The following is a 25,577-nucleotide window of genomic DNA, read 5'->3' on the forward strand; positions in this document are numbered from 1 at the left end:
CATATTTAGTTAAATATTATCCTAAGACATACCAGGTTGAAAGTCACTGCTTTGCAGAAGCCATACTTCCTATAAGCTGCAGATTAAGAAAGTGAGGTTTTAAAAACACCTCTTAGAGAGATGTGTGTAAACATAAAGCTTGGTCAAAGGCACTTCATGACCAGAACTAGGCAGTTTCAGTAATTATTTTCCAAGTGAAGGCTTGGATAGTAACACAGCCCATGAACAGGCTCGTATACATCTGTGTGCTGTCTTGCTTTGCTGCAGTGGATACTCAGTCACCCATGGCAAGTGGATGCCAGCGTGGTGATGGCTCTTCTGCTCCTCCTGGAGAAGTGTGCATCTCCACCAACTGGTGTGGAGACAGCGGTGATGAGAAACAAGGTGAGTCTGAGCAGAAGTGTGATACAGTTTGGTAACTGAATGTGACAGCAGAGAGAACTAGGGGGGATGTTTTCATGTTAAAAAATGTTTCGGAACTTTTTTTCTGTTTGTTTTTTTTTTTTTACCCTCTTCATTTATTTAAGAAAAGTTTATTCCAGCTTCAGTTTGATTTTTCATGCTTTTGTTCTTTTTTAACACTTGTTAAGTGCAAGACTCTCATGAATATTCATGTGGCTATTACATCGCAAAGCAAGCGTTTCCTCTTCAAAATTCAGTGATACATTTTTCCTTAATTTGTAGGAAACCTGTTTGATAGAATTCAGATTTAATACAAAATACCTGGACCAAGGTATAAGCTACACCTTTTTGTTTTTTTTGTCTAGACAAGGGAGGAAATTTTTTTGAATTCATGAGCTGATTAGCAACTGATTACCCTAGCATAATGTCACATGCATTGGTTACAAATACAATTGGTGCCCTTTCCTGTAAGGAATTGATCTAAGTGGTGAGAGAGAATTTTAACAGCTATTGTCTGAGTAAATTTGCATCAGAATTCTAGTATTTCCAGAATACTGTATTACAAAATGGTGCTGCAAATAATTTCAACAATTTTTAAGCCCAGCTGGAGATGAAACACCACACAGTCACTTGTGATGGGATGGGGAGAATTATAGTAAAACTTGTGTGTTGAGATAAGAAGAGTTTATTAATTGAAAATAAAAAGAAAATTAAATAAAACAGTGGTAAGAGTAATAATGGTAAATAATAATGATAACAAAAAGGAGAAAAATATAAGTAATGTACAATACAATTGCTCACCACTCCCTGACTGATGCCAGACCTCCACTTCTTGATCCCAGATCAGCTGTGCTTCCAGCTAACTTCCCCTGGTTTATATAGTGGACCTGACCTTTCCCTGCTATGCTCCTCCCCCAGTTTTGGTGGTTTTCTTTTCTTTTTTTACAGAATTCCAGAACATTCTGAGTTGGAAGGGACCCACAAGGACCACTGAGTACAATGCTTAAGTGCATGGCCCATATTCAGACCATATCCACAGCCTTGGTGTTATTAGCACCAGGCTCTGGTCCACTGAGCCAACCCTGCAGACTCCTCACTGGCAGAGTAGGAGACAAAGGCAATAAATAATTTCTTGCCATAGGATATATATGACTTAGCAGAAAACAAAAACATCAGTGTGTTATCACCACTGTCATTCTGAATCCAAAACACTGTACAGCTACACAAAACAGCTACTGAGAAGAAATGAACTCTGCCCTAGCTGAAACCAGGGCAGATGCATAAGTAGTCCTTCTCCTTGAGGATTTTTATTCTGAGTCCAAAGAAGAACTTGGATTTATAAAAAAAATTAATTCTAACTAAAAAGCTTATCTAAGTTCTCCTACTCATTATGCAACAAAAGAAGCTACCATCTTTGTTGGGATTTTAAAATTTCACTGTAAGTATAAAACAATTGGTCTTTAGATGAGCCTCTGGCTATCTGTCCACACTGAAAACTGCTAATTGATTGCATGTTAGCAATCACTAAATTCAGCTGAAATCTGTGAGAAAGAGCAGTAACTTAAATCCAGGTTCTTGAAATTACAATTCTGTGTCCAACTACATAAAGATTTTCTTCCTCTGACAGGACTCCCTGTTTTATCCAAGCAGGATGCAGAGATCTGTTTGGAGCAGTCTAGGATCAGCTCTAGGATATTTGTTTTTTATTTCTCTATAAATAAGACAATTATTAAGACTGTATTGGTATTTTTGTGAGTTTTGTATTTTGTACATACATTTTTGTAAGTTTTCTGTGCTGTACAAAACTCTATTAAGTGGCAGTGGCTGTTGAAATGGCAAAGCCTGTTGAATTTCCTGACATGTCTAACACATCTTAAGTTAGCATGTATTTTTATCCCTTGAACAAGAGATTGTTATGTTAAGTTCCATTGCATAGCCTTGAAATCCTCATTGTGCTTGGTCTTGGCTTCCCCAGAAAGGGCATTTACTCCAGGCAGCATTTTCTACTGTGATTGCAGAATATGGAACAAAAGGTGCATTCTTCCATTGTCTTTTGTGGAGGGTTTTTATGCTTGTCTGTTGTGGGAATGCAGCTAAGGACAAATGCTTATATGACAGTAGAGAATTAAAGGTTTCTCCAAAGACTAGTATAGAAAAATGAGCCTATGGTCTCTGAAAAAGCCCTAAATATGAAATTATATTGTATTTCATGTGAATGAGCCAGAGGTGTAGAACTAGGCTTCATGGGACAGGCTGTGTGCTGGGACTGCTTGGATAATGCTCTGGATTAGTTCAGGAGATAAGTCAGCTGTCAGACATGAAGGTACAGATCAGGCTGCCAAATCAAAGATCTGTCCTGCTACCACTCTTTCCTGGGATTTGGGATTATTGCAAACTTATTTTTCTGCTAGTTTTCATCTCCTGGTCTCATGTTGGTGACAGTTTCCTGCTCTTTTTCTGTGGGCTTCGCTCAGATTTAAGGAAGCTTCTGTGGTGAAAATATATAAAAATTGGAATTCCAGTTTTTATTGTTCATTTGGTCTTCATACTGCAAAATATTTGCCTGGAAATGAATGACAACTAAATATTTTTCTCCCAGATTATCCCAAAATGAGATTTTGTACACATGCACACTTTAACTGTAGTCTGTTGCTGTGAGACTTGGAATTTTTTCTTAGAAGTTATTTTAGATTTTTTTAAGTTCACAGGAAATTCAGCAAAAAATATCTAAAAAAAATCCCACACATTTCTTCCTTCTGAACTTTTCCTCTTTAAACAGTGACTTTACTTTTGTAAATCTGTCTTCAAGCAAATTTACATTGGTTTGCTTTGAAGTTATATATTCTGTGAAAATGAATATTGCCTTGGAAAATAATGATGAATGATTTTTTAAAAAAATATAATACAGTACAATTATTGCAATTTCATGCATATTAATTTACAATTGTTTTTTCAGGTATGAGAAAATTCTTGAGGAAATATTGAATGTGGTTTGGTGCATCTCATGCAATGCCAAGCAGATACACCTCAGCAGTGTTAGTGCTTTTGATGAACCTCTGGCATGCCTTTTAGCCACTTAAGGATCTAAGGAATAAAAGCAACAATGAAAAGTTGGTTGATGACTCAGCCAAACTGCACATTAACTTAAGTCTGGAATGCTTGTGTGAATTATTTCTGTTTTCCCCTCACTCACCTTGTAATTAATTATTGCAGTGAAGTGATATGAATATGAAAGTCACGAAACTGAAAATCGTAGTGTGACTATCAATGCTGCAGTTGCAACTTTATTTAAAATGACTAGTGAACTATGTGAATCCAGACTAGAGGAGAAGCATCAGCAGGGTCTGGAGCAGGCACCAATTTGAGAGGGAATGTGAAGACATTGTAGCTCTTGTGTCTAACCAGAATCCCAGTTAGAAAGCAGGGTCTTTGTCCCCTTCCTCTGCTGTGTAAGACAAAGGGCAGGGGAACTGAAAGTTTTCACACAGGACAAAAAATCTGCAGACAGTACCACACACTGGCCTCTCTGCTTGGGCTGAAGGTGCAATAAGTCTGCTCTTTACAGCTGCATCTATTAAGACCTATTTTTTAATTAAATCCTTCCACCACTACAGAAAGTGCTTCAAGGAATGGGGCTGTCCAGCCTGGCAAACACGTCCAAGCACTTCCATTCAGCTTGGATATGATGCATAAAGGGCTGCTTGACACCCATGCAAAAATCAACATCTGTCCCTTCATCCCAGTAAGCAGTTATTTATCTGGTCCCATTCCTACCTCAAATTGCCTGAATGGACTCGTGCACCAAACTGGGTTCTGTGCCAGAAAGGTGTTCTGCCTCCCTTTTCCATCCTGTGCTGCTCTACAAGGGAATCTGGAAGGGGGAAAAATACCCCTTGCTCACCACATTGTGACATGTACTGGAATAAATAAGAAAGAGGAAAGGCAAGTGGAGACACTATGCCATTCTGAGGATTCATTTTGTCTCTTGTTTGAATGATGTGGAATAAAAGAAAAACAAACCTGCTCTCTGATTACATCCTGTAGCTAAGTCTTTGTTCTTCCATGCAAGAACTCTGGACAAATTCTTCACCTTAGAGCTGCAGTGTATTTTAAGAACAATCTCTGCATATTAACTATACTAGCTTGGATATTTTCCCATAAAGAGGTAACTACACATATTTGTGATGAAAAGTGAATCTATTGTATTAATAAAACATAAATGGCTGAATTTGGATTTAGCTCAGTGAAGGAAGGAGTTGGTTAATTGTTTGGGTTTTTTGTCCTAGTATTCATTCTCAGTTGTCTCTCTTCCACTTCACTATTTCTCTTTGCTCATGATTTAAACATTCTGGTGTTCCTTACTTTTTTTTCAGGACCCTGTTCAGAGTGTTCCTGTGTGTTAGCTAAGCAGCAAGTGATTCTGAAAAAATATTCTTTTGTTTCTGTTTTTAAGCTTTTAATTTTTTTGTTTGTTTGCTTTCAATTCAGGTTCCTCCTGGAACAGCTGTGATTTTGAAACCAATCTATGCAGAGTTCTTCCTGAATTCAATTTACAACGTGGCTGGATAAGAAGAAATGGTCAGTCTGGCATGGGACCACCATACTCTGACCACAGTGGAAATGAGAGTGGTAAGACTCCTCATGCTCTTTGAGGAAACCATGGACTCCTACAAATAATGTAGTTTTCTACTTAGTTTACTAAATTTTTCTAATTTCTTGATTTTTCAATTATATTCTGCCACATGTTTCCTGAGGACTTGTGTCTTTGTTTTAAGGTGATTGCAATTACAGTAATGCAGAATTCAAGGGTGGGGTGGAGGAGGAGAGAGACAGTATTCCAGTAAGCAATTGTTATCATAGAGGAGCAAGTAATCACTTCCAAAAGATGTGTTTATCTACCAGAGTGATCTTTATTTGTTTTGGAGATATTAGGCGGTGAATTCAGTCTTGATGATTGCAAAGTTTCGAAATTTTGAGAAGTATTTTCATGTTTTCTTGAACTGGTAAATGCCTGGAGTGTGTGTATCTGTCTTCTGTGACTAATATTACTACTCCAAATATTTTGAGAGAGAGAACTTTGTATTTGGAGTCAGAATAAGCTTTGAGCCAGCTGCTTTCTAAATTTTCTTACAATTCTACTTTACCTTGATTGTGTCTCTCGTCTAAGTAATTCCTTTTCTCTGTTCTCAGACAAAATACACCCTTTATACTTGTCCCATGGCCAGATTAACCCTGCTTTTCCTTCTGTGATACATCCTGTAATACAATAGCTGTTTAGTTCTCCCTATTTTCTGTTATCCCCTTTCCCTTTGTCTCCACCCACACCCTCTCATCTCTCCTGGGCACAAGCTGTGTTTTGGCAGCCCTCTTGGCAAGTGCCTGGAGGCAGGCATGCAATGCTGGAGCATGCTCAGGAAGAGAATCCTATGTAGGATTCAAGTGTTGCTGTGATTAGCCCGGGTGCTCTACACCCCGTTCCCAATCCGTGATGATCCGGGAGTGTGGAAATCTGCACTGCTCTGAGGTAGCATCCCCTACACATGGCATAAACCACCAAACAGGTAGAAGTTCCCTATAATGCTGAGTATAAATTGGTGGTTTTGAGGTGAATGTATGGAAAACTTGCCTAGAAATCAGCAGATGAAAGTGAAACCCAAATTTAATTTTTTTTTATCGAAGAAAAGAGCAACCAAAAACCCCACTCTAGATTTTCCTGCCAATTTTCATTTCATAGAGGACAATTCTCATGATATTTTGCAATTTGGGAATTTTATATACATGATGTGATTTTAGCAACTTCAGTTTTTGCTTGTGTGTATCTCAGAAGCACATCCTGCTGTGTGTATTATGCTTCCAAAGATAAGGTTGCTCTTAAATAAGTGTTGATTTAAACCAGTGTTGACACAAAAATGTGAGCAGATACCAAACATTTTCATAAACACAAGCTTTATTTCGAGTATGCAAGTTGTGAAATAGTTCAAAATAATAAAGCTTTTCTCATTGAGAAATACATTAAAAAACACCAAAAGTACCATGGAACACAAATATAGCAAACTTGACTAGAATAAAAATAGGTTAGCCAGGCAACAGTCTTGTTGTAGTAGAAGTTTCTAGAATTTGTGCATGATTGGTAGTACACACCACGTCAGGATGTAGAAAACACTACAAAGATACTCTAATAATCATTAGAAATTGGTGGGGAAGGGAAAATTTGACTTAAAAAAACAGCCAAGGCCAGCAAAAGATTGAGGCTTATCAACTGAAGTGTTTGTTGCTGACATAGCAAACTGTTCAGTTACCTGAATTGTTCACATTTACTTGTTTTGGGCCTTCAGTCACTGTTGTATCTGCCAGGTCTGAATTGTGCAGTGGTCATGTTAATCTGAGTTATTTTATTCAGGTAGCAGGAAGCTCGACTACTGGTAGCTATTCAGCTTTTCAAGAGGCTGTGTGCTCAGATCTGTAAACTGAATAGCTAAGGAGACTTAAATGCATTCTATTAATTTGCTTTTATTTTTCTACCTGGAGAATATCTAAACTGTACTTTCATTTTGTAAATGCTGATTCTAATTGCCTAGGAAATATATATCTTCATATAGCAATGAGTCGAGTTTTCCCACTGCTGGTGACTCAGCACACTTTGTGATCAGTTTGATGTTGCTTCCTGCTTAAAACCCAGAAATGATTTTCTCTATTGTGACAACTGAGCAGTATGCTCTGTATGGCAGAGTGTTAAAGGGAAGACTTCCTGCCATCAGGATAAAACACACACATTAGCAGAAAAGCAAAGATCCCTTGGTAAATTTAACTCCTTTGAAGATTTATATAATCGTTTACTAGAACCCAAAACATCTCTCTTTAGGTCTGTTTCTCATGGATCTTTTGTTTCACTGAAAAAGTAATTGAACAGACCAGTGACAACCACTTTAAGAGAACCCCAAAACAAAACACAACCTGATTTTTCTAGATTAAACTATTCTCTATGTAGAGGTTTTATGTGAAATGACTGTTCAAAGAATTCCTTAAAATTATTATTTCTTCCCTATCTGTGTAAAACTTAAAATTCTTATTGCAGGTGAAATATAAATATAATTTTTTTACTCTTAGACACATTCATCTTTAGAGAACTAAAAGAAAATAATTCAGAATTTCATGGAAGCTGACATCCAGTGGAACAGATTGAAGTCAGGGATAGGGCTCTGCAGATTCACCAAGCCATCTGTTGTGGGTAGGAACAATACCCTTGCAGCTGGCAGGCTCTGAAAGTGCTGCCTGAGCAGTCAGGAAAGGTATAAAAGCTGGGGGCAGCACGGCCACTGCCCTGGTAGCAGTCTGCAAAATGCTCCTCTGTGGGGGATTGCTCAGCTGGCTCTAAACCTGAGCTGGGCTGCTGGTGCTTCATCAGGGGCTTTCCAGTTCCACACAAGGCTGAGAGGGCAAGGGGGATGGTTTAATAAATTAGGTTTTTAGTTGTTTTGATCTATCCTCTGATATTTGGTTAATGTATTAATCTTTATTTTTAGGATTTTTTTTTTTTCCCTTGAGTCCTGCTTGGCCTTTTTTCTCCTTCACCTCCCTCCTTGCAATGTCAGAGGACAGCAAGTTACTTGACACTGGAGTTTGGGAAGGGGAAGAGAAGAGAAAGGATGAAAAAGAATTAAAAATAGATTGAGTGTTTTCTATTTTTTTTAATTTTTCATCTTGCATCTCTGAAATCTTTTTTGTTCAGGAAGAGCCAAATTTTGACTTGCAGTATTTGATATCTTAAAACAGGGTGATTGCCTGGCATCTGTTGTAAGATCTGAAACAATACTATCAGGAAGAGACTCAATCAAAGGGCATGGCAACAACCATAGTTCACTGACTCCTCTTAAGCTGTTGCACTTTCAAGTGAAGCAAGGACTTTTTTTGCAAATGAAAGGTGATGGTATCTTTAATGGTAGCCTTGAGATTCTGAATACAACCTTTTATACTGGAATGTGAACAGGGATACCACAGCTTTCTCTCTGCAGTGAGGCAATTTGCTGAGCAGGCAGAACCCAGACACCACCAGTTTTCCACCCATGAGAACACACATGGAAAACCAGTCTTCTCTCCCATGTTCCAGCACCTCCTCAAAGACATGAACTGTCATGATAAATGTGTACAGTTGTTTACAGCAGTTGGACATTTAGGCATGAAATAAGTTATCTAGTCAGTCACTGGAGTTTAAGGTCTTTGGATCAGCTTTCTGAGTTAGTCTCATTCTGTCCCAAAATGTTGCACTTCTAAGAGGAGTATTCAGGACATCACCACATGAAACATTTTGAAATCCTACTTAAAATTTTAGCTGGAACATGGAGCAATACCTTGACAATATTTAACATGAAAGAAGGCTTGGAACACAGTGGCTACAAGTGCTATGTTTTAATGTTTTCTGGGGAAACAATTCTAGCTGGCTTTTTAGTTATTAATTTATAACTGTGAATATTGCTCTTCTTGTTTTATTGGGTTTTTTTGGGTTTTTTTTCCCAAGCTTCTAAGTTTTCTCTTTTTATTCCTTTAAATAGCTTATTTCCTGTCATTGTCCTCTGAAATGCAATCCTCTTCTGCAGCTTTAAGGACAAGTGTTTTCCTTCCAACTGATGAAGAACGCCTTTGCCAGGTATTTTGATGCACATTCTCTGGATTACACTGTTTGCCATAGTATTTCCCTGGAATAACCAGACTTTCTTCTATTTCCTAGATTAGATTTCATTACTGGGTCAGTCATATGAGTGGAACATTTATGGTGGGGCTCCAGAAGCACTCTGAAGATACTGTTACAAATGTTTGGCAAGCTTCAGGAGAGCTACGAAATCAGTGGAACGTAAATACCATTACAATCAAGAGCACTGAAAAGTATGAGGTTAGTAAATTGAGGTTACTGTAAAGGACACTTCTTAAATGGTTTATAAATTGTGTGCCTTTTTTAATAGGTTAGCACTAAATATTTTGTAAATGAAAAAAAACACTATCATGAGGGAAATGATAAAAAAGCCATTTTGAAGATCATAGCTTGCATTAACAAATAAAGCTTGTTCTTATCATTTAATGGTGTTGAAACTGATGCCAAACTCTGCTTAAACTGTGCTAGTGTCTTAAATAAGAGTCTCATTGAGCCATAAATTATCTACCAGCCCATAGAGCTGATATACTTGTGATCTTAACTTTCAATACAGTATTCTCTTAGCCTCAGTCTAATTGGACTGATAAACTCAAGGTTTCATTTATATAGGAAACTGAATTTTATACTGAGATACTGTTTTATAGGGGTACTGCAGGTGACAAACACCGTACTATTAATTAATATACTATTAATGTACTATTAATTATACTGTACTATTAATTGCAGCTTTGAGCCTTTGTCACAGAACACATGCAAATGGTTTAATTTTGCTCAAAGCTACTGGAAAGCAATGCAAATGTCATAGGCTATTTAAATGTTTTTACATGTGCATTTACAAAAAACAGCACAGTGAATGTAACTTAGGGCTATAATATTGTGGTGATTTTCACTCACTGCTATGCATAATACTGGAGAGAAAGTGGGGAGCAGAGAAGAAAATGAGAGGCCTTTCCTGCTACAGCAGTTACTGTGAAGTTGCTTAGCATACAAACCTGAAGGCATGGCAGCACAACCTCATTTCAATTCACCAAAGGAGTAACATAATTCCTTGACTTCCATACTGCACTAAAGCAACAGGATTTTGATTTTTGAAGTAATACTAGCCTGCTCAACTCTTCTGAGAATGTATATTGCAAAATACCTATACCCAACTCAACAAGTATCAACGTTGTTATTGGTTAATGACTTGCCTCTACCTGATAAGAGTGTATGTATAGCAATCTGAGGTTGTACAGGAGGGGTTTACTTCTAGATTTATTTGTTCCATCACTTATCCTACTTGGAAAATTGACTCAGTCTGGGAATGGTTAATACAATATGGCATCTGCTTCGTCTGAATTGCTAGGTCAAATCCTAATTAGATTATTGCTTGTAAACCTGGTTATCCTTTGGGCTCTATCAAGTGAACTGATGGGCAGAGTCCAGCTTTAAAGAGGCAGGTGTCAAACTTACTGCAGTAATCATTACAATTGACTTAAGAAACACAGCTCAGCACCTCACAAAGCCTAGAGTCTGAAGCTGAGGGAATTTTCTTCCGTTCTCACATTTTGCTCCAGTGACAACTTGCAAGATATCACTGTCATGCAAGTGAATGCAATTCACTTCCCCTTTTGCACTTTTTCTTTTATATGACAAGATACTTAGCCTACAGGGACATCTGTGGCATTTTTCAAGATAAAATTTCGTTTATTAATGTTTCTATGAAAAAAAAATTATGAGAGAAACTATTTTTATTTGGATGTACAAATCACTTTAAAATATGGTGCTTTAATACTTCTGTCATTTCTGAAAACACATTTGAAGTGAGATTTTACTTAAAATCTACCTCTGAACCCCCACCGCTTATTTTCTTCACTCGTTTTGATGTTGTCTGTTTAACAATAGAGTATTTTCCTACAAGGGGTCTGGATTATATTCATGTGATATAGAATTTAGTTTGGCATTTAAAAATCTCCATTTTATGGAATTCTGAAATACAATGGTTGCCAGTGGTTTAACTGCTGAACAAGCAGGAAGATCAGTATGTCTGTTTTGGCTGGGTTTTGGAGAACTGCATCATGGTTTTCTCTTCTAAGCTACTTTTCCTCTGATTTACTGAGAACAAATTTCTGTCTCCCAGACTTCATTAAGGGAAAGGGTTCTAGGCTTGGGGTTCATTTGTGTCTTTGCGCTTGATTCCTGCTTTACTTTGTGCTTTGCTGCTGCGCTGCAGTCTGCTCTGCTGCTGTGCTGCTGTGGCTGCGTTGTGGCATCAGCCCAGCTCATGTTTGGTCCCACCTTCAGTCCCCCTGCACCTTCCTGCCACTAATGGAGCTGCAATGTCCATTTGATCTGGTGCTCACAGATATTGCATGGCTATAGATCATTGCAGTTAGGAGCAAATAGTGCCTCTGAGTAGACATTTGTTTTGTTACTGAGCTTGAAGAGCTCTAGACTTTGTGTGAGAAAGAAAACTGAATGTTTCCTTTCTGGAGTAAACTTGGGTGTGAGTCACTTTGGTTATTATTGGACTGAACTCAGGGGACGTCAGCTGGGTACCTGCGCCAGATAAAGCCTGGATAATCTTGGACACAAGAGCAGCTGGAGGCATCTAGTAATATTATCTTTTGGATATGGGGAAGTTGAGAGACTGTCCATGAATTTTGAGGAAACACAGGTTCATACCGACTTTATGTGCTCTGATGGAATATGAAATCGAAACAGCCCCTGATTTTGCTCCAGCAAAGACAGCTAATCCCTCTTTAGCATTGTCTAAATAACTTTATCTCACTATATAAAAAAATCTGACTATGAAACCCCATCTGCAAGCTATAGGTAGGTTTATATTTTAAATGAAGTTATTAATAACTAAATTTTGAGTTCAAAATAAAACATCGCTGTGCAAAGGTAAAATATTTGTCAAATTCTTGATATTAAATAATATTTCTGATGTTTATAATTATAAAACAGTGCATGATATTGTTTTAGGAACTTACCTGAAACCATGCCATGATAGAAGCAGAAAATAGGAATACATTATTTGTCCTTCATGTGGTGATGTTGTGAAAGTACACATTGACTGCACATATACTTGCAGCAGAATTCAAGAATTCAAAATACTGATTTTTGAAACAAATCAAATGAGCAAATTTCCAAGATGAGACATTTCATTCATAGAAACGTATTTTTGAATATGATATGGCTGCCATTCTTCTTGGGCATGTCAACTGCAGGTTCAGTAAAACAAACAAAAGTCAAAGGATTACACCCCTCAAAAAAATTCCAGTTCATAAAACAATGATCATATCAGTGGATAAGTTGTGTCATCTTGTACAGCGAAAAAACTCAGTTCTTGTTAATTTATAAGTTGTCTACACCGATCTGTTAAACTGAGCACAATATTGTTGCTGAACTCTCAAGGTAATATTTGAAAAATTATTTCTAACACTGTGAATTCCTTATTTAGAGGTAGAATGTACCTCAAGGTAGATTGTGCCTCCAAGACTCTGGAAAATCCTGGAACTGTTCCATCCCGAGATGTGGTTAGGGAATAATTTAGGGAAAGTTATTAATAAGATTGATTTGTTGGGTTGCTTTGATTGGTATGATTTTGTTGTGTTTTCCCAAGGACTGTGATTGATCAGTCAGTTCCCTTGTAGACCACTGCAGAAAACTTGTAATAGTCTGTACGTTTACAAATGTGGATTGAAATCTGCCCTTAAGATAGAAAAGTAAAATATTTGCAACTTCTGGTGTATAGAAGATTTCGGTGGGGGTAAAAAAAACCACACTGTTGTAGCATTAGAGCAGAGTAACTGTCAACCAAGTACTCCTCAAGGTTTGTTTTGGCTAAAAACATGATGAAAGGTTTCTGAATAATGGTGTTTTCTGCTCTAGCTTTTCTCCAGGTTTCTGAGAAATTCTGAAATCAACCAGAAAATGTTCACGTTACAAGTCTCTCTGGAATAATGGCTTGACAAAATCTTTTATGTTCTATTCCTTAACTGTCATGATCCTTGGTTAGATTTTAAGAAATTTTATTGTGATTTTCATATCCTTCCTGTTAAATTCTACTTTAATCTTGAGTTGGATGATTGGACTACCTATCTGGTTTGGGTGAAAAAGCCACAGATGTGTGAAAAAGCCAGGATGATAATCCTCCAAAATTGTTAAATGTGTGATTAGAGGTTTCATATTTCCAATAGATACTCCTTGGACTTGACTGGTGTATATTTTGTGTTTTTTGTTTTGTCTGTGACACTGGTAAACTCTGTTTCTTGTTTATTTGCTGTTAATCTCTTTAGGTTATCTTTTCGGTGATGTTGGAGACACAGAGACAAGGTGAAAGTGTTGCCATTGATGATATTACCTTTAGTGAAGGATGTTCTGTAGCACGTGGTAAGAATACCTGTTTTTCAGGAGCCAGGTCATTTTACATTGTCTTTTCCTTGGATTAGAAGAGAAAAAACAATGGAATTGTTTTGCTATTCAAATGCTTTTTTAACTCTAAGTGTTTTCATCTGGCTCATTTTCATTTCCCTAAACAATCATCTGTCTTTTCACATCTAAACACAGTTGCAGAGAAAGACAATAAATACTTTAAGAAATCTGATACATTATAGATGTAGGGCTCAGTGGGTAAAAAAGATCTGCTGTTTTTGGCTGAAGAATTGGTGTGTTCAGCCAGCTCAGGCAAAGCTTTGGCGCTGACTAAGAAGATTCCCAAGGCATTCGTGTGTTTCTAAATGTGTGAAGGTCCTGATCCTCTGCTGTGCAGTGGCGTTATGCTGTTCTGCTCTGCTACATCCAAGAGCTGTAATGTCAGGCTGGTCATCTCTGCAGTCAGACCATCCCTGCATGTCAGGATTCTTTAGCAAAACATTTCCTGTTTCCCTTTTCAACCCAATGTGTTTTATGGAAAAGGAATGCCACCCATCCTAGCATAAATGAAGTTGCTTGCTGCTCTGTATTACGCAAGGGCATTGTCCTCTGGCACCTGTGTCACATCCTCAGGTGAGTGCAGTTGTGATTCAAAGAGCCTCCTTTGTTTTTCTTTTATTCTTGGCATGGGCACAGATGGTTTAGACTTTAAACTGAACTCAAGATACGAAAAGCAGTGTTTGACACAGACCAAGCTAGGTTCCATGGTTGGTTTTGTGCGAACCATACTCCTAAATAATGCTCCCTAGATTGCCCTGTAGGAAAAAAATATTGAAAAGAGATGCACATGCGTATTAATATGTTAGAGTGCTAAGCAATTTCAAGCAGATCACATTAAAAGCAAGACACAAACCGTAATTTAATGATGCTAGCAGGCATATATATTTAGATTTCTATAATTCAAGAAACCTATGTACTTGTTTCACCACTTCCTGTGGGAGATCTGTTTGTAAAAATACATTGACTATTTCAACAAAGTTCTTCTAAAGCTAAAAGAAACAAACCAAAAAAATCAGCTATGAGATGAAGCACTCTCTCAACGAGATGGAAAAGGAAAACTGATGTATGTTCTCAGCATATCCTATGAATCCAGGTGTTAATTTACACTGCAGCTGTTGAACTCCATGCTGTGGCTTGCAGATTGAGCTGCTGCACTAAGTGCCTCAGGTATATTCTAATAAGAGCCAGTTCTTGTCCTGTGTTTCCTCATTAGAAGAAGTCAACTTCATTAGGTGACATCTAAGTGGCTCACAGCAGCCAAAAACAGGGTCAAAGAATCTTAATTTTCTCCCTGTAAGAGGAATGTTACTACTCAACATTTTCCAATAATTAAAACAAAAGGTCAGACTAATGGTTGGTTGAATTTGAAATAATTTTTTCCCTAGTCCTTATGCAATGTCTGGATAAGTAGACTTTTAATGAAAACCACTTTAATTTCATGAAATCCCTAGTTAAAGCTTGCATTTTTAATGTACCCTTCAGGATTTTTAATCCAAGTACAAATGCACAAAAGAGACAACCTGAACATTTGTATTCATTAGTATGACTATGTTTTTAGGGTTGTGAGTAAAATATCTTAAATTTTTGTGCTTTCAGGAGCCTCTTGATCGAAACTGTGGTTAAATATAAAAGTAATTTCATTATGCTTTAAGTTCTCTCTTCCATTCTATCCCTCCCCTGTCACCCAAACTGTCCCACTTCAGTCTGTTGTCCAGTTCTGCTGAAGACTAAACTTCAAGCATTGAAAAAAAATACAACTAAAACCCTATCTGCAGTATAGCAATTTAAGATACTCTACAATCTGTAGTTTCCCGAACAACTGCTAAATAGTTTATCACTCAAAACCCCACAGCTCTTTATCATACATTTGCATATGGGCTGTAGGAAAAAAATACTTTGGCTGTAAAACAGAAAATATTTAAGTTATTTTCTGAAACACACATAATGCAAAATCTCCTTTAATTTTACCTTTAGTAGACCTTCTGTTCAAAGGCTTCATATTCTTATCCAGGCCGCTGCTCTGCAGAATTCCCTCTCAACTCCTGAAGGATTATATATGTGAAGAACCCCACTAGGACTGTCCTTCTGATCTCTACATGCAGATGAAAGCAAAGAGCTCCAAGGCATGAAAGTAGAATGCTATATAGCTATAACTATATAGCTATAACTATAGCTATATAGTTATAGCTATTCTTAGCAATAAGAATGCTATATTCATTCTATGAATATCGAATGCTATAAGAACAGGGCTTTTGTCCTCCTTAAGTCACTTGTAACACTGAAGTGACAAAGCCTCACTGCAAAGTTATGGGTTTTTCTCAGGAAAAATGAAGTAATTATATATGTATTATTTATAATGTATAAATTTTGACAAAAATCCAGTATGAATACTTCAACTGACAAAATCTTAATTCCTTAGCTAATTCTAATCCTGCAAAGATGTAGCCTTTAATATTACAGAAGCAGGTATTTGAGATGAACTGCCACAGGGATGGGAGTCAGAAAATCTAAAATACTAATATTACTGTTGTCTGACATGCTGTGGCATGAAGAGCTGGAAAACTAGTATTTTGTCAAAACAAACAAAACCTAAAAATATATAAAACTAAATTAAAAAATAAAAATACTCAAAATGACCCACAGAATGACTCAAAATGTTTTGTATCATTGCTTCAAAAGCATTAAAAGAAGATCTTGATTCCTTTTGAAAGAATTTGCAGATTATTTTTTGCATGTTGAAACTTGACAAAATCCATCCGTTTCCAAGCCCTTGTGGAATTTGGCATTTTCCAGAGGAAGCAAGCTTTTGACAAGCTCTTTCTCACATTATACACATGGTTTGAAAACAGTGCACATTTATTTAGCACTGGAACAAGGAAGAAATGAAATGTTTGCAGCACTGCCTGAACAGGCCATTTCACTGGGGTATCAGAAATGTGAATAATGTGTCTCTCAGATGAAGGCGACAGTAACATCTACGTAAACTAACCTGAAACTGTTTTCTCCATACAATTAGGAATTTCTATGTTTTCTCTGTGATATCCTGACTGCTATTTAATAATGTGTCTTAACCAGATTACCTTTCCTCTGCAATGAAGTGGATCTTCCATTCTCATAGTGCAATCCTGCTTAAAATCCTGACCATTGCTGAGGACAACTAGATTAGTCAGGCATGCTGTGCCCCTAAAAAGCTCCCAAAAATATGTGGTGATGCATTCAGAAACATTTTGCCTCTAAAAAGAGGTATTCTATTGCATGTATTGTGGAGATGCTGTTCAGTTTAACCTCCATTAAAAGTGATTTTTCTGTAGCTAATACCTAGAAAAGTAAATAGGTATTTCTTGTTATTATATGTCAGTTCTTGTGTTACCTGGCAGCTCTCTCTGAGGAATTGAATTCATGAAGGTTGTGATGACTGGCTAACATAAAGAGCACGCCATTGCTTTGAAAGAAGAATTTGTCTTGAGGGAGTGATTTCTGACAATATTTAAAGATGGTAGGCTGAAATACAGGACAGCAGTCCTACAGGGCTTGTGAAGTAACCTTTTGAAGAAGCAGAGATGTTGTCATGAGGTTTTATAAGCAGAGTTTTCTAATAGGGAATAGTTTCATAAATAATGGCTTCTTAAGAAGTGATAGTTTCTCCTTTTCTTTTAGAACCACAGATTTCCACTTTTGAGCTTGGCATATGCGGGTGGCACTCGGAGCAGCGGGCTGAGCCTGCTCAGTGGGATAGGCTGCAAGCCGGCCACAAGATTGCCTCCTGCTCCTTCCTGAAGGATTCGAGCAACAACACTGAAGGTGGGGATTTAATTCAACTCAAAATTAATAGCTGTCATGAAGAATATAGTGCTTTTTATGGCAAGATGGTGCCTCAATGCCAAAACAGAACAAAACTGCAAAAGTAATTGTATGTATTTTGTGCTTAAATTAAGTTTTGTTTTGGCTGTTTAATAAGGGCATCATGAGCTCTCCTCCTGGAGAGACATAAAGCATTTTATTGTAAGAATTAATGAGTTTTTTTCAGGTATACGTGAAACATTTAACATAAGAATTCCTATATAAACTAATTGCTGATTTATTCTCCACTTTATTCTTCGTATGAGATCTGTGCAAGAGTTTGGTGAAATTAAATTCCATCAAGTCAAATCCATCTAAACCTACAGCCCTTGTGTGTGGGGGTTTTATTCTGTTTTGTTTTGATCTTGCTGCTTGGCAGTTTGACTTGTGTAGTACTACTCTGCTTGAGCATATAGTCTGGAACTTCATTTTAAACCTTTTATTAGGGCAACTGTTAATAAACAATTATTCTAGAAAATAGTGACTTACCTTTAAAATCAATAAAATTAATCCAGCTGAAATTTTAAGAAGAGCATAACTGGTTTTTGAAGTTGCTGTCTAGTATGAGTCTATGGGTTTACGGGAAAGGTTTTTGAAACCTTAATGGATGTAAATCTCTAAGTGTTCTATTGTGAGATGGAATTGTCTTGCCTGCTAAGTGTTTGGCTTGTGTACTGAGACTGCCTTCAGAGGGGTCAAGTGCTGCTAGCTGTAGTAGTACAGTTTGTGATGCAGCCTTGATGAACTGATACTGTGGAGATTACTGCTTGAACTTTGAACCCAAAGAAATGGAGCACATCTCATTGACAGAAACAGAATGAATGTTAGATATTGTTTTCATTTTAAAAAAAGCTTTTAAAAATAAATTTTGATATGCATTTCAATACAATCTAGTAACCATAAGTCAAATTATTATTGAATAGCAAGGAAAAGTGCCTGAGTGTATATACTGTGTTAAAATTAATTTTTACAGGTATGTATAGTGGAGAGCATAGAATAAAGCAGAATATTTTTTTCCCATTAAATGTGAGGACAAGAGTCTTATCATCTTCCAATTTCCACTGGGGTATCTAACAAAAAAGAGACTTTTCATTTGATTTTATTTGAAAACCCTCCCTGAAAGTCATTGTATCTGTGCCATACCTTAACATGACGCCTTAAGGGCCAGTAACAGGCATGGATTTCCATTTTAAGGCAATATTGAGAACAGAAAAATACTGAAATTCTGTAAGAGCTTTTACAGGACTATATTACAGGGCACTGTCTATGGAAAGAGAATCTATTTAGAAATGTTTCCTGCATAGGTGATTCGGCATTATTGTAAAGATACGCACAGGCAGCTGAGCAGGCTGAATCTCCCCAGCTGCTTGGGGACATTTCCTGTGCTTCTAAGTCATAAAGAAAAATGAAAATGTGTGAAGAAATAGGCACGAAAACAACACCAAGAATTTAATCCATCATTAGCATTGAAAAGTATTGAAAAATCTGAACTATGATTGCTGACCTCTCAACACAATCAGTATTTCTATTCATGCAGATGTGTAGAGACACAAATTGAGGTTGAATATTAAAAAAAATTTCTAAAACTAAAGAAATGGAATGCGAACTGCAAAAATGCCATGCTTGAGGACTCAAACTTGCAATGCAAATAGAGCTTAACTAGACTTTATATTCTGATTTTGATGAAAGCTTTCCCTTCTGTAAATAGAAGAGAGGTAAGAAGTAACATTAAAAGAATCTAAAAGATTAGAGGTCTAAACAATTATATTTATAAAGAAAAGATTTCTTATAGTCTTTGAATAATCCTCCCTTGCTGGTATCCCTAAATGTAATAAAATACTTTCTGTCCTTGGAAGACTTTTCCTTTGTTCCTTTATTGCTTTATTTCTCTAGTTTTGCATTGTAGCAATTTATCTAAAATTTTGCCTCTTAATTTCTCTAGTGTCAGAAGTTTTTACAGAGGCTTTATATTCCCCCATAATACTGTTCAGAAAGTACTTTTTTCTTGTTTTCTTTATTGATCTTTCATATATGCTATCGTAGTTTCTGTAGTTTATGTTTCTTACATTGGATTAAGCAGAAGCAGTCACAATACTTGAATTAAAAGCATTCCCTAAAGAGGAGTAAGCATGCTTTTTTGGACACAGGATCATTCTGGATGCTTCATGGGACTTTGCTTTATCTAGAGTAGTGCACTTGCTTTCTTGTCAAAAAATCATGTCAACTCCTCTATGTCCTGCTTTTAAAGATTTAAGCACTTGAAAGCAGAGGGAAAAGAATGTTAATTATCAATGGGCTCAGAAACTATAATTCAAGAATATATTACAGTGTAAATCATTGCATAAAAGAAAGAGTAAACAGGCAACAAAAGGAAAATAACATGGTCCTTTACAAAAATGAGCATTTTTCTTGCGAAATGACAGTTTCTTCCTTCACCTTGAGATTGTGCAATATTTGCATTTGAGATAAGTTGGATTTGGAAAAAAAAATAGAAACTGCAGACTTATGACCTTTAATCAGTCCTTGTTTATTATTTTAATAGTTGCTGCAGGAGGCAGCAAAATATTCAGTGACTTGGGAGCCAGGAGAAAGAGCTGATATATTTAGTAAAAAATATTTAGCCTTTTTATTTCTGAAAACTAATGACACTGCTGAGGGGATGGAGAACTCCTTTAGATCTCTGTAGGAATGCTTTTATAAGGGCCAGCAGGTCAAGGAGAGCACAAATTGCTTTTCTGCTTCAGGTGGAAAGACAATATGCTTCCAACATTTTGTTGAAGAAGTTCTGTCTGAGAAGTAAAGACCTTGATTACACGGTGGAGATGATACTGCTTCCTGCAGCAGTAATGCAGATGACCTTTTGTTTTGTTTTGTTTTTTAAGCACTGCTGTAAAGACCATATTTCCTGGAAACCACAGTGGGAAGAAAGCCCAGTTTTCACATATATTTGCCAGTAGATATTGAATGGTTGTAAATGTAAGGGGGAGGAGCTGGGACTTCTTGCTGGTTTTAGCATGCAAAGTAAAAACTTTGAGATATTATTGACTGATGAAATTTGTTGTTGCTGGGGCTATCTTTGAGTAAAATGAAGATATATCTATCTATCTACACATATATATAGTTATAGATTAGATATAGATATATGGGTGTATATATATAATAGGTAACAGATGACATCCAAGTCACATCATCAACATGATGATCAGATTTCATTCTTGCTGGGATGGGTCTTTGGTGTAATTGCATGAGAGCAGGTCTTATTTTCTTTATTTTTAAAGACAGAAAAGAAAATGTTTTGTGAAAAAGTGACCTTTATTTCCTTTCCTTTTTTCTTCAGGCCATTTCAAGTGGTTAGATGCTAATTACAATGCTTTATATGAAAAGGCCCATCTAAACAGCTCCATGTGTCATTGTTCCAGCAAGAGCTGCCATTTTCAGTTTCACTACTCCATGGCAGATAGCAGTGTTCTCAAGGCAGTGCTGCTTATGAACCAGGTAAGGGGAAATGTGTTCACTTCCAAAAAGTAAAGGTATGGCAGCCCAGGTGTTACCAGACAAATGAAAGATACCTGCTGCTACATGCCTGTCCCCTGAGTCAGTTTGTGCAAAAAAAGTAACTTGGTACCATTCCACTGGGCTGTGCAATTGCAAAACCTGGGTGTTCGCCATCTCAGCTATAAACTAATTTGACAGGTGAATGTTCTGCAATGAGACTTCAAGGACAAACCCAGCTATTACAGAATTAAATCAATTGCATATTTCAGGGGGGAATTCTATAGTAACAGTTTTTCTAGACTCTTGTTATCGAAATAAGAAAATAGGTGCTTTTGTCTATGGAGACATATTAAAAAAGAAAGTTGTTGACTTAAGATAACTGGAAAGTTCTTGATTAAACACCTGCTTTTCTCTGCCCAAATGTTAGAGCAGTAATTTTTCTATTCTTCTACCTATTAGTGGATAAAAGAGCCCTGACAGAATGAAACACAAATGTCAGTTGAGCATTGCTAACTATTTCCATCTTTCTTACCTCCCTTACCTTGTGAGACTTTCTAATATTAGGATATTCTCTTTTGGAAGTCTGGTTTAATAGGTTAGTATTGATGCTTTGCACTGCTGCTTAATGAAAGCAAGAGCAGTAGAGCTGTTCTCATTAAGTTAATGGCTCTCATATCTTGATGCTGCAGTTGAATTCTTATCACCCAACAATACACATATTGAAATGTTAGATCCACTTCATTCACTATGATAAGACGCTAAAAACCCCAAAGTGTAACACAACCAAAAGGTCTTAAAATAAGGACAGGTAATGGAAATAATTTATTTCCTTCCAATTGTGTCTTTGAATATTCATGAAAAGAACCCCAGGCTTTTGCTCATGTTTCATTTATAAAAGCCAATAGTTGTATTTTTCTGTGACCCATTACTGTGTCAGGGAATTGTAACACAATCAGTGTTCTGTTCAGAACGCACAGAGTTTTGTGCCATAGTACTTGCCAATAAATTCCCAGGTATGACACTCACAGCAACCTTGAGACAGAATAGGAATATTGATTTCAGGAGTTCGCCTAAATAGCATCAATGGACCAAATTTAAGAGTTTTCCTTCCCTGAAAACAGAGCAAATTATGTAAGTGAAAACCATAAGAAAACTGACATCTGAGTTCCCATTGAACTGGGAGCCTAGATTGAATTATTGATAAGCTGGTCCTTACATGCTCATTAGAAGAACACTTTCTGGCATTTATTACATCAGTCCACTCTGTTTCCACAGATTCTCTTAGCTCTTTTATGTTTTAGGTATTGAATTTCTCCTTCAATCAGAAGTGTATTTATTGTACATACACTTATTTAAAGCTGATGTGAGTTACTCATATTGCAAAATTTGCTAGAAAAATCTTCAGAAGCATAAGCTTCTGCTGGTAGTTTCAGGAAAAATAAAACAACCTGCAGCCCCATATTTAAGACTTCTTAAACTGAAATAAAGGGAGAGTTGGCTTTCACACGTTTTGCTACTGTATCATTAGGTTGTTTATGAAAGACAAATGAATCTTCAAAACTAGCCAATACTAAGAAACAGAAGTATGGGTTGAGTGCTTGTTCTGACTCTGGAAGACAACAGAGCTGCTGTCCTGGAAGGTGTCTTTCAAAATAACCTCTCAATTCCATGTACCTTGCAGTTCCTGCACATCCTACTGCTGTATTTATTGATCAAAACCTCTCGTCTTTGAACTCTTGTTAAATCCCAGCACTGACAGGCCCAACACACCTGGAGACTGGATTATATCCAATGTACAGTTTCAGTACTGTTCTTAGAGGCAAGAGACACAGATGTTGTAAATTTATCCCTGGCTTTCCTCACTCTTTCAACACAGTTGAACAAAGATGAGTGAACATATTTTTTAATACAGGCATTATAGTATCAATCAGAAGACAACAAATTTAAATTGCTCTTGGGTATGAAGAAGGATAAAGAAAATGGACTCCATTTGTCAGCAGTAACCTGTTGTTTACTTACATTTAACTTGCAGTCCATGATAATCTGCAGCTTTTACTCTTTCACTGATGGCTTGCCAAACTGCTCTTCTTTAAACACTATTGAGGTTTCTTTCTTAATTGTGACTCATACATCTTTGAACTTTGTCTTACTGGTTTGGAACTGGTTTCTGCATACTGAAATGATTTTAAATGCAAATTATGTCCTTCAGAGTGCTTTTAATTCCTCCCAATATAGTATTATCTATATTGTTTTAAAAATTATTTTTCATCTGACTCTCCACACTCTCCAATCAGTCAGCACTACAATTATATCAGGCTCCAGAACAGACCCATGCAGAACATTATTATAATTTTCTTTTAGTTTAATAGAAAACTATTGACATCTCTTCTTTGAAATAAGCTCGCATTTCTATTTGCACACACATTTTACAGCAATTTTATTTACACCAAATCACCATAATTTTTTTAAAGCATGTGTTTTATCAGATTGTTAATAAACTTTAATAAAATTAAGTAACTAATTTTTCAAGTCTGTTTATGATTACAAAAAAAAATAAAGATTACACTGCTAAACACAATTTGCTCCTCATCAGAAGCAGCTAATGTAGGTTTCTCAGTTTCTAATTCTTTAGCTACTTACAAGGTTGTTAGCAATTTGTTCCCTTGTCTTAAGAGTTGTTCAGCATCTTCATTATAATTGCACGGTCTGTATTTATCCCTTAGCTGCCATATATATCCTTTGTTCTCCCAATTGTCTAATTTCCTACACATTCTCCACAGATTCTCAGAGTTTGCTGTTGATAGTAAAATATTTCTTCCAGTGTACAACCTTTACTTAAAAGTTTGCAATTTCATTCCACTTTTCAGTACTTCTGGCTTATATGTGTTTGTAACACTATTTGTCTATTCTGGTCCATGTTTGAATTCCCATTTAGCAATATTAACTGTTCAGCTAACATAAAACATTCACAGAATCATAGAATGTCCTGAGTTGAACATAAAACATTCACAGAAACATAGAATGTCCTGAGTTGGAAGGTACAAACTAGCATCATCAAAGTCCAACTCCTGGCCCTGCACAGGATACCCCAAGTGTCACATCATGTGTCTGAGAGCATTGTCCAAACACTTCTTGACCTCTGCCAGGCTGGTGCTGTGACCACATCCCTGGGGAGCTGTTCCAGTAATCAATCACCCTCTGGTTGAAGAACCTTTTCCCAATATCCAACCTAAACCTCCCCTGGCACAACCTCAGGCCATTCCCTCAGTTCTTGTCACTGGTCACAAGAGAGTGCCTGACCCTCCTCTTCCCCTCACTATGAGGTTGTAACCCCACTGAGGTCTCCCCTCAGTCTCCCCTGGGCCAAACAGGCCAAGTGACCTCAGCTGCTCCTCACATGGCTTCCCCTCAATGTCCTTCACCATCCTCAGGGCCCTCCTTTGGACACTCTAACAGTTTAATGTCCTTTTTATATTGTGGCACCCAGAACCGCCTCCGGCACTCGAGGTAAGGCCGCCCCAGCTCAGAGCAGAGCGGGACAATTTCCTCCCTTGCCTGGCTGGCCATGCTGTGCCTGGTACCCACCCAGGACAGGGCTGGCCCTCCTGGCTGCCAGGGCACTGCTGGCTCAGGATACCTTGCCATGGACCAGGACCCCCAGTTCCCTTTCCATTACACTGCTTTCCAGCATCTCATTCCCCAGTTTTTACATTCAATTAACAAAATTAACTGTCTGTTAACTGACTGATGTATTTTAACATTTTTGGTAAAAACAGAAATCAAATAATATAGTGTTGAGTCTATAATTTGCTGTTCATTAATTGTTTGTTACTCCCTTTAGACAATGGGCTTATTCCTCTTCCTTGTATTGTCTTAATCTTTACATGTTGTATGGCTTTGAAAAACACAGAAATTAAGCAATAAAAGAAACTTTCAACTAATGCTTATATGGACAGGTATATTTGTATCCTAATGCACTAAAATTTTTCTATGTGTTCCACAACACTTGCAAAAGTCATGTGATACACTCCTCTGCAGAAGGTAAAGTTGATTAATCATTGTGGAGGAACAAATAAGCCTTTGTTGTAAATTACTCTCTGAAAAGAGAAGTAGGGACAAAATAATGGCTGTAGTTACACAGCAATGCATGTCTTGATAGAGAAATATATAAAAAAAGAAAAGATAAAAGGTATTTTATAAATGGAGACTTTTATAAAAAGTTGTGATTTCTCTTCCATCCTTCAAATCTGAGTGGCATTATCTCAGAAAAAAACATTGTGGGGAAAAGGAACAATTCTTGCTCATTTTAGCTTTACAAAAAGTTGTTTATTGATAGCAATATATCACAGTAAGGGGAATAGACTAAAGTTATCTTCAGCAACTGCTCCCCTGCATCACCAAAATAAATCTTGAAGGAAAGTACTGGAAAAGCAATACCTTCCATATTTTAGAAGAAGGCTAGTGACACAAGGAATGTGCTAGAGGGGTTAACCCATTTGTAGCAAAGAGATGGAAGGATATGGCAAGCAGGGTGAATACTAGAGGTATTGTGAGGAAAAGAAATTTTATTGTTGACTTATTAGAGCTGTATAAATCAAGGGGTAAAATCTGCTTAAAATACTGGTTCATCTGAGGTGACTTACAGCTTTCAATGTAAATAAAAGTCCCAAAAGGTCTGGCTACTGTACAGAAAACTCAAGTTTACTGCTGCAAGCTATTTGTATTAAAATTAGTTTGGAAGAAAAATGGTTATGGGGCTGGGTTTCTAAGCTGT

At 37.0% G+C, this 25,577-nt stretch overlaps 1 protein-coding gene across 1 annotated transcript in view; it reads left to right on the forward strand.

Annotated features, from left to right (window-relative positions):
- The first annotated feature begins 221 nt into the window (after nucleotides 1–221).
- Nucleotides 222–25,577, forward strand: part of MALRD1 (MAM and LDL receptor class A domain containing 1) — a 237,291-nt gene continuing 211,935 nt past the window's right edge. The window contains exons 1-7 of the mRNA XM_088057480.1: nucleotides 222–384; nucleotides 4,891–5,031; nucleotides 8,952–9,046; nucleotides 9,128–9,289; nucleotides 13,333–13,426; nucleotides 17,126–17,269; nucleotides 20,646–20,803. Of these exons, the coding sequence (XP_087913606.1) occupies nucleotides 222–384; nucleotides 4,891–5,031; nucleotides 8,952–9,046; nucleotides 9,128–9,289; nucleotides 13,333–13,426; nucleotides 17,126–17,269; nucleotides 20,646–20,803 (957 nt within the window). The remainder of the gene's footprint in view (nucleotides 385–4,890; nucleotides 5,032–8,951; nucleotides 9,047–9,127; nucleotides 9,290–13,332; nucleotides 13,427–17,125; nucleotides 17,270–20,645; nucleotides 20,804–25,577) is intronic.

The sequence above is a fragment of the Pseudopodoces humilis genome, chromosome 1, assembly GCF_049639895.1.
Source record: "Pseudopodoces humilis isolate 2021_Gansu_Grassland_sample_001 chromosome 1, ASM4963989v1, whole genome shotgun sequence".
NCBI lineage: Eukaryota > Metazoa > Chordata > Aves > Passeriformes > Paridae > Pseudopodoces > Pseudopodoces humilis.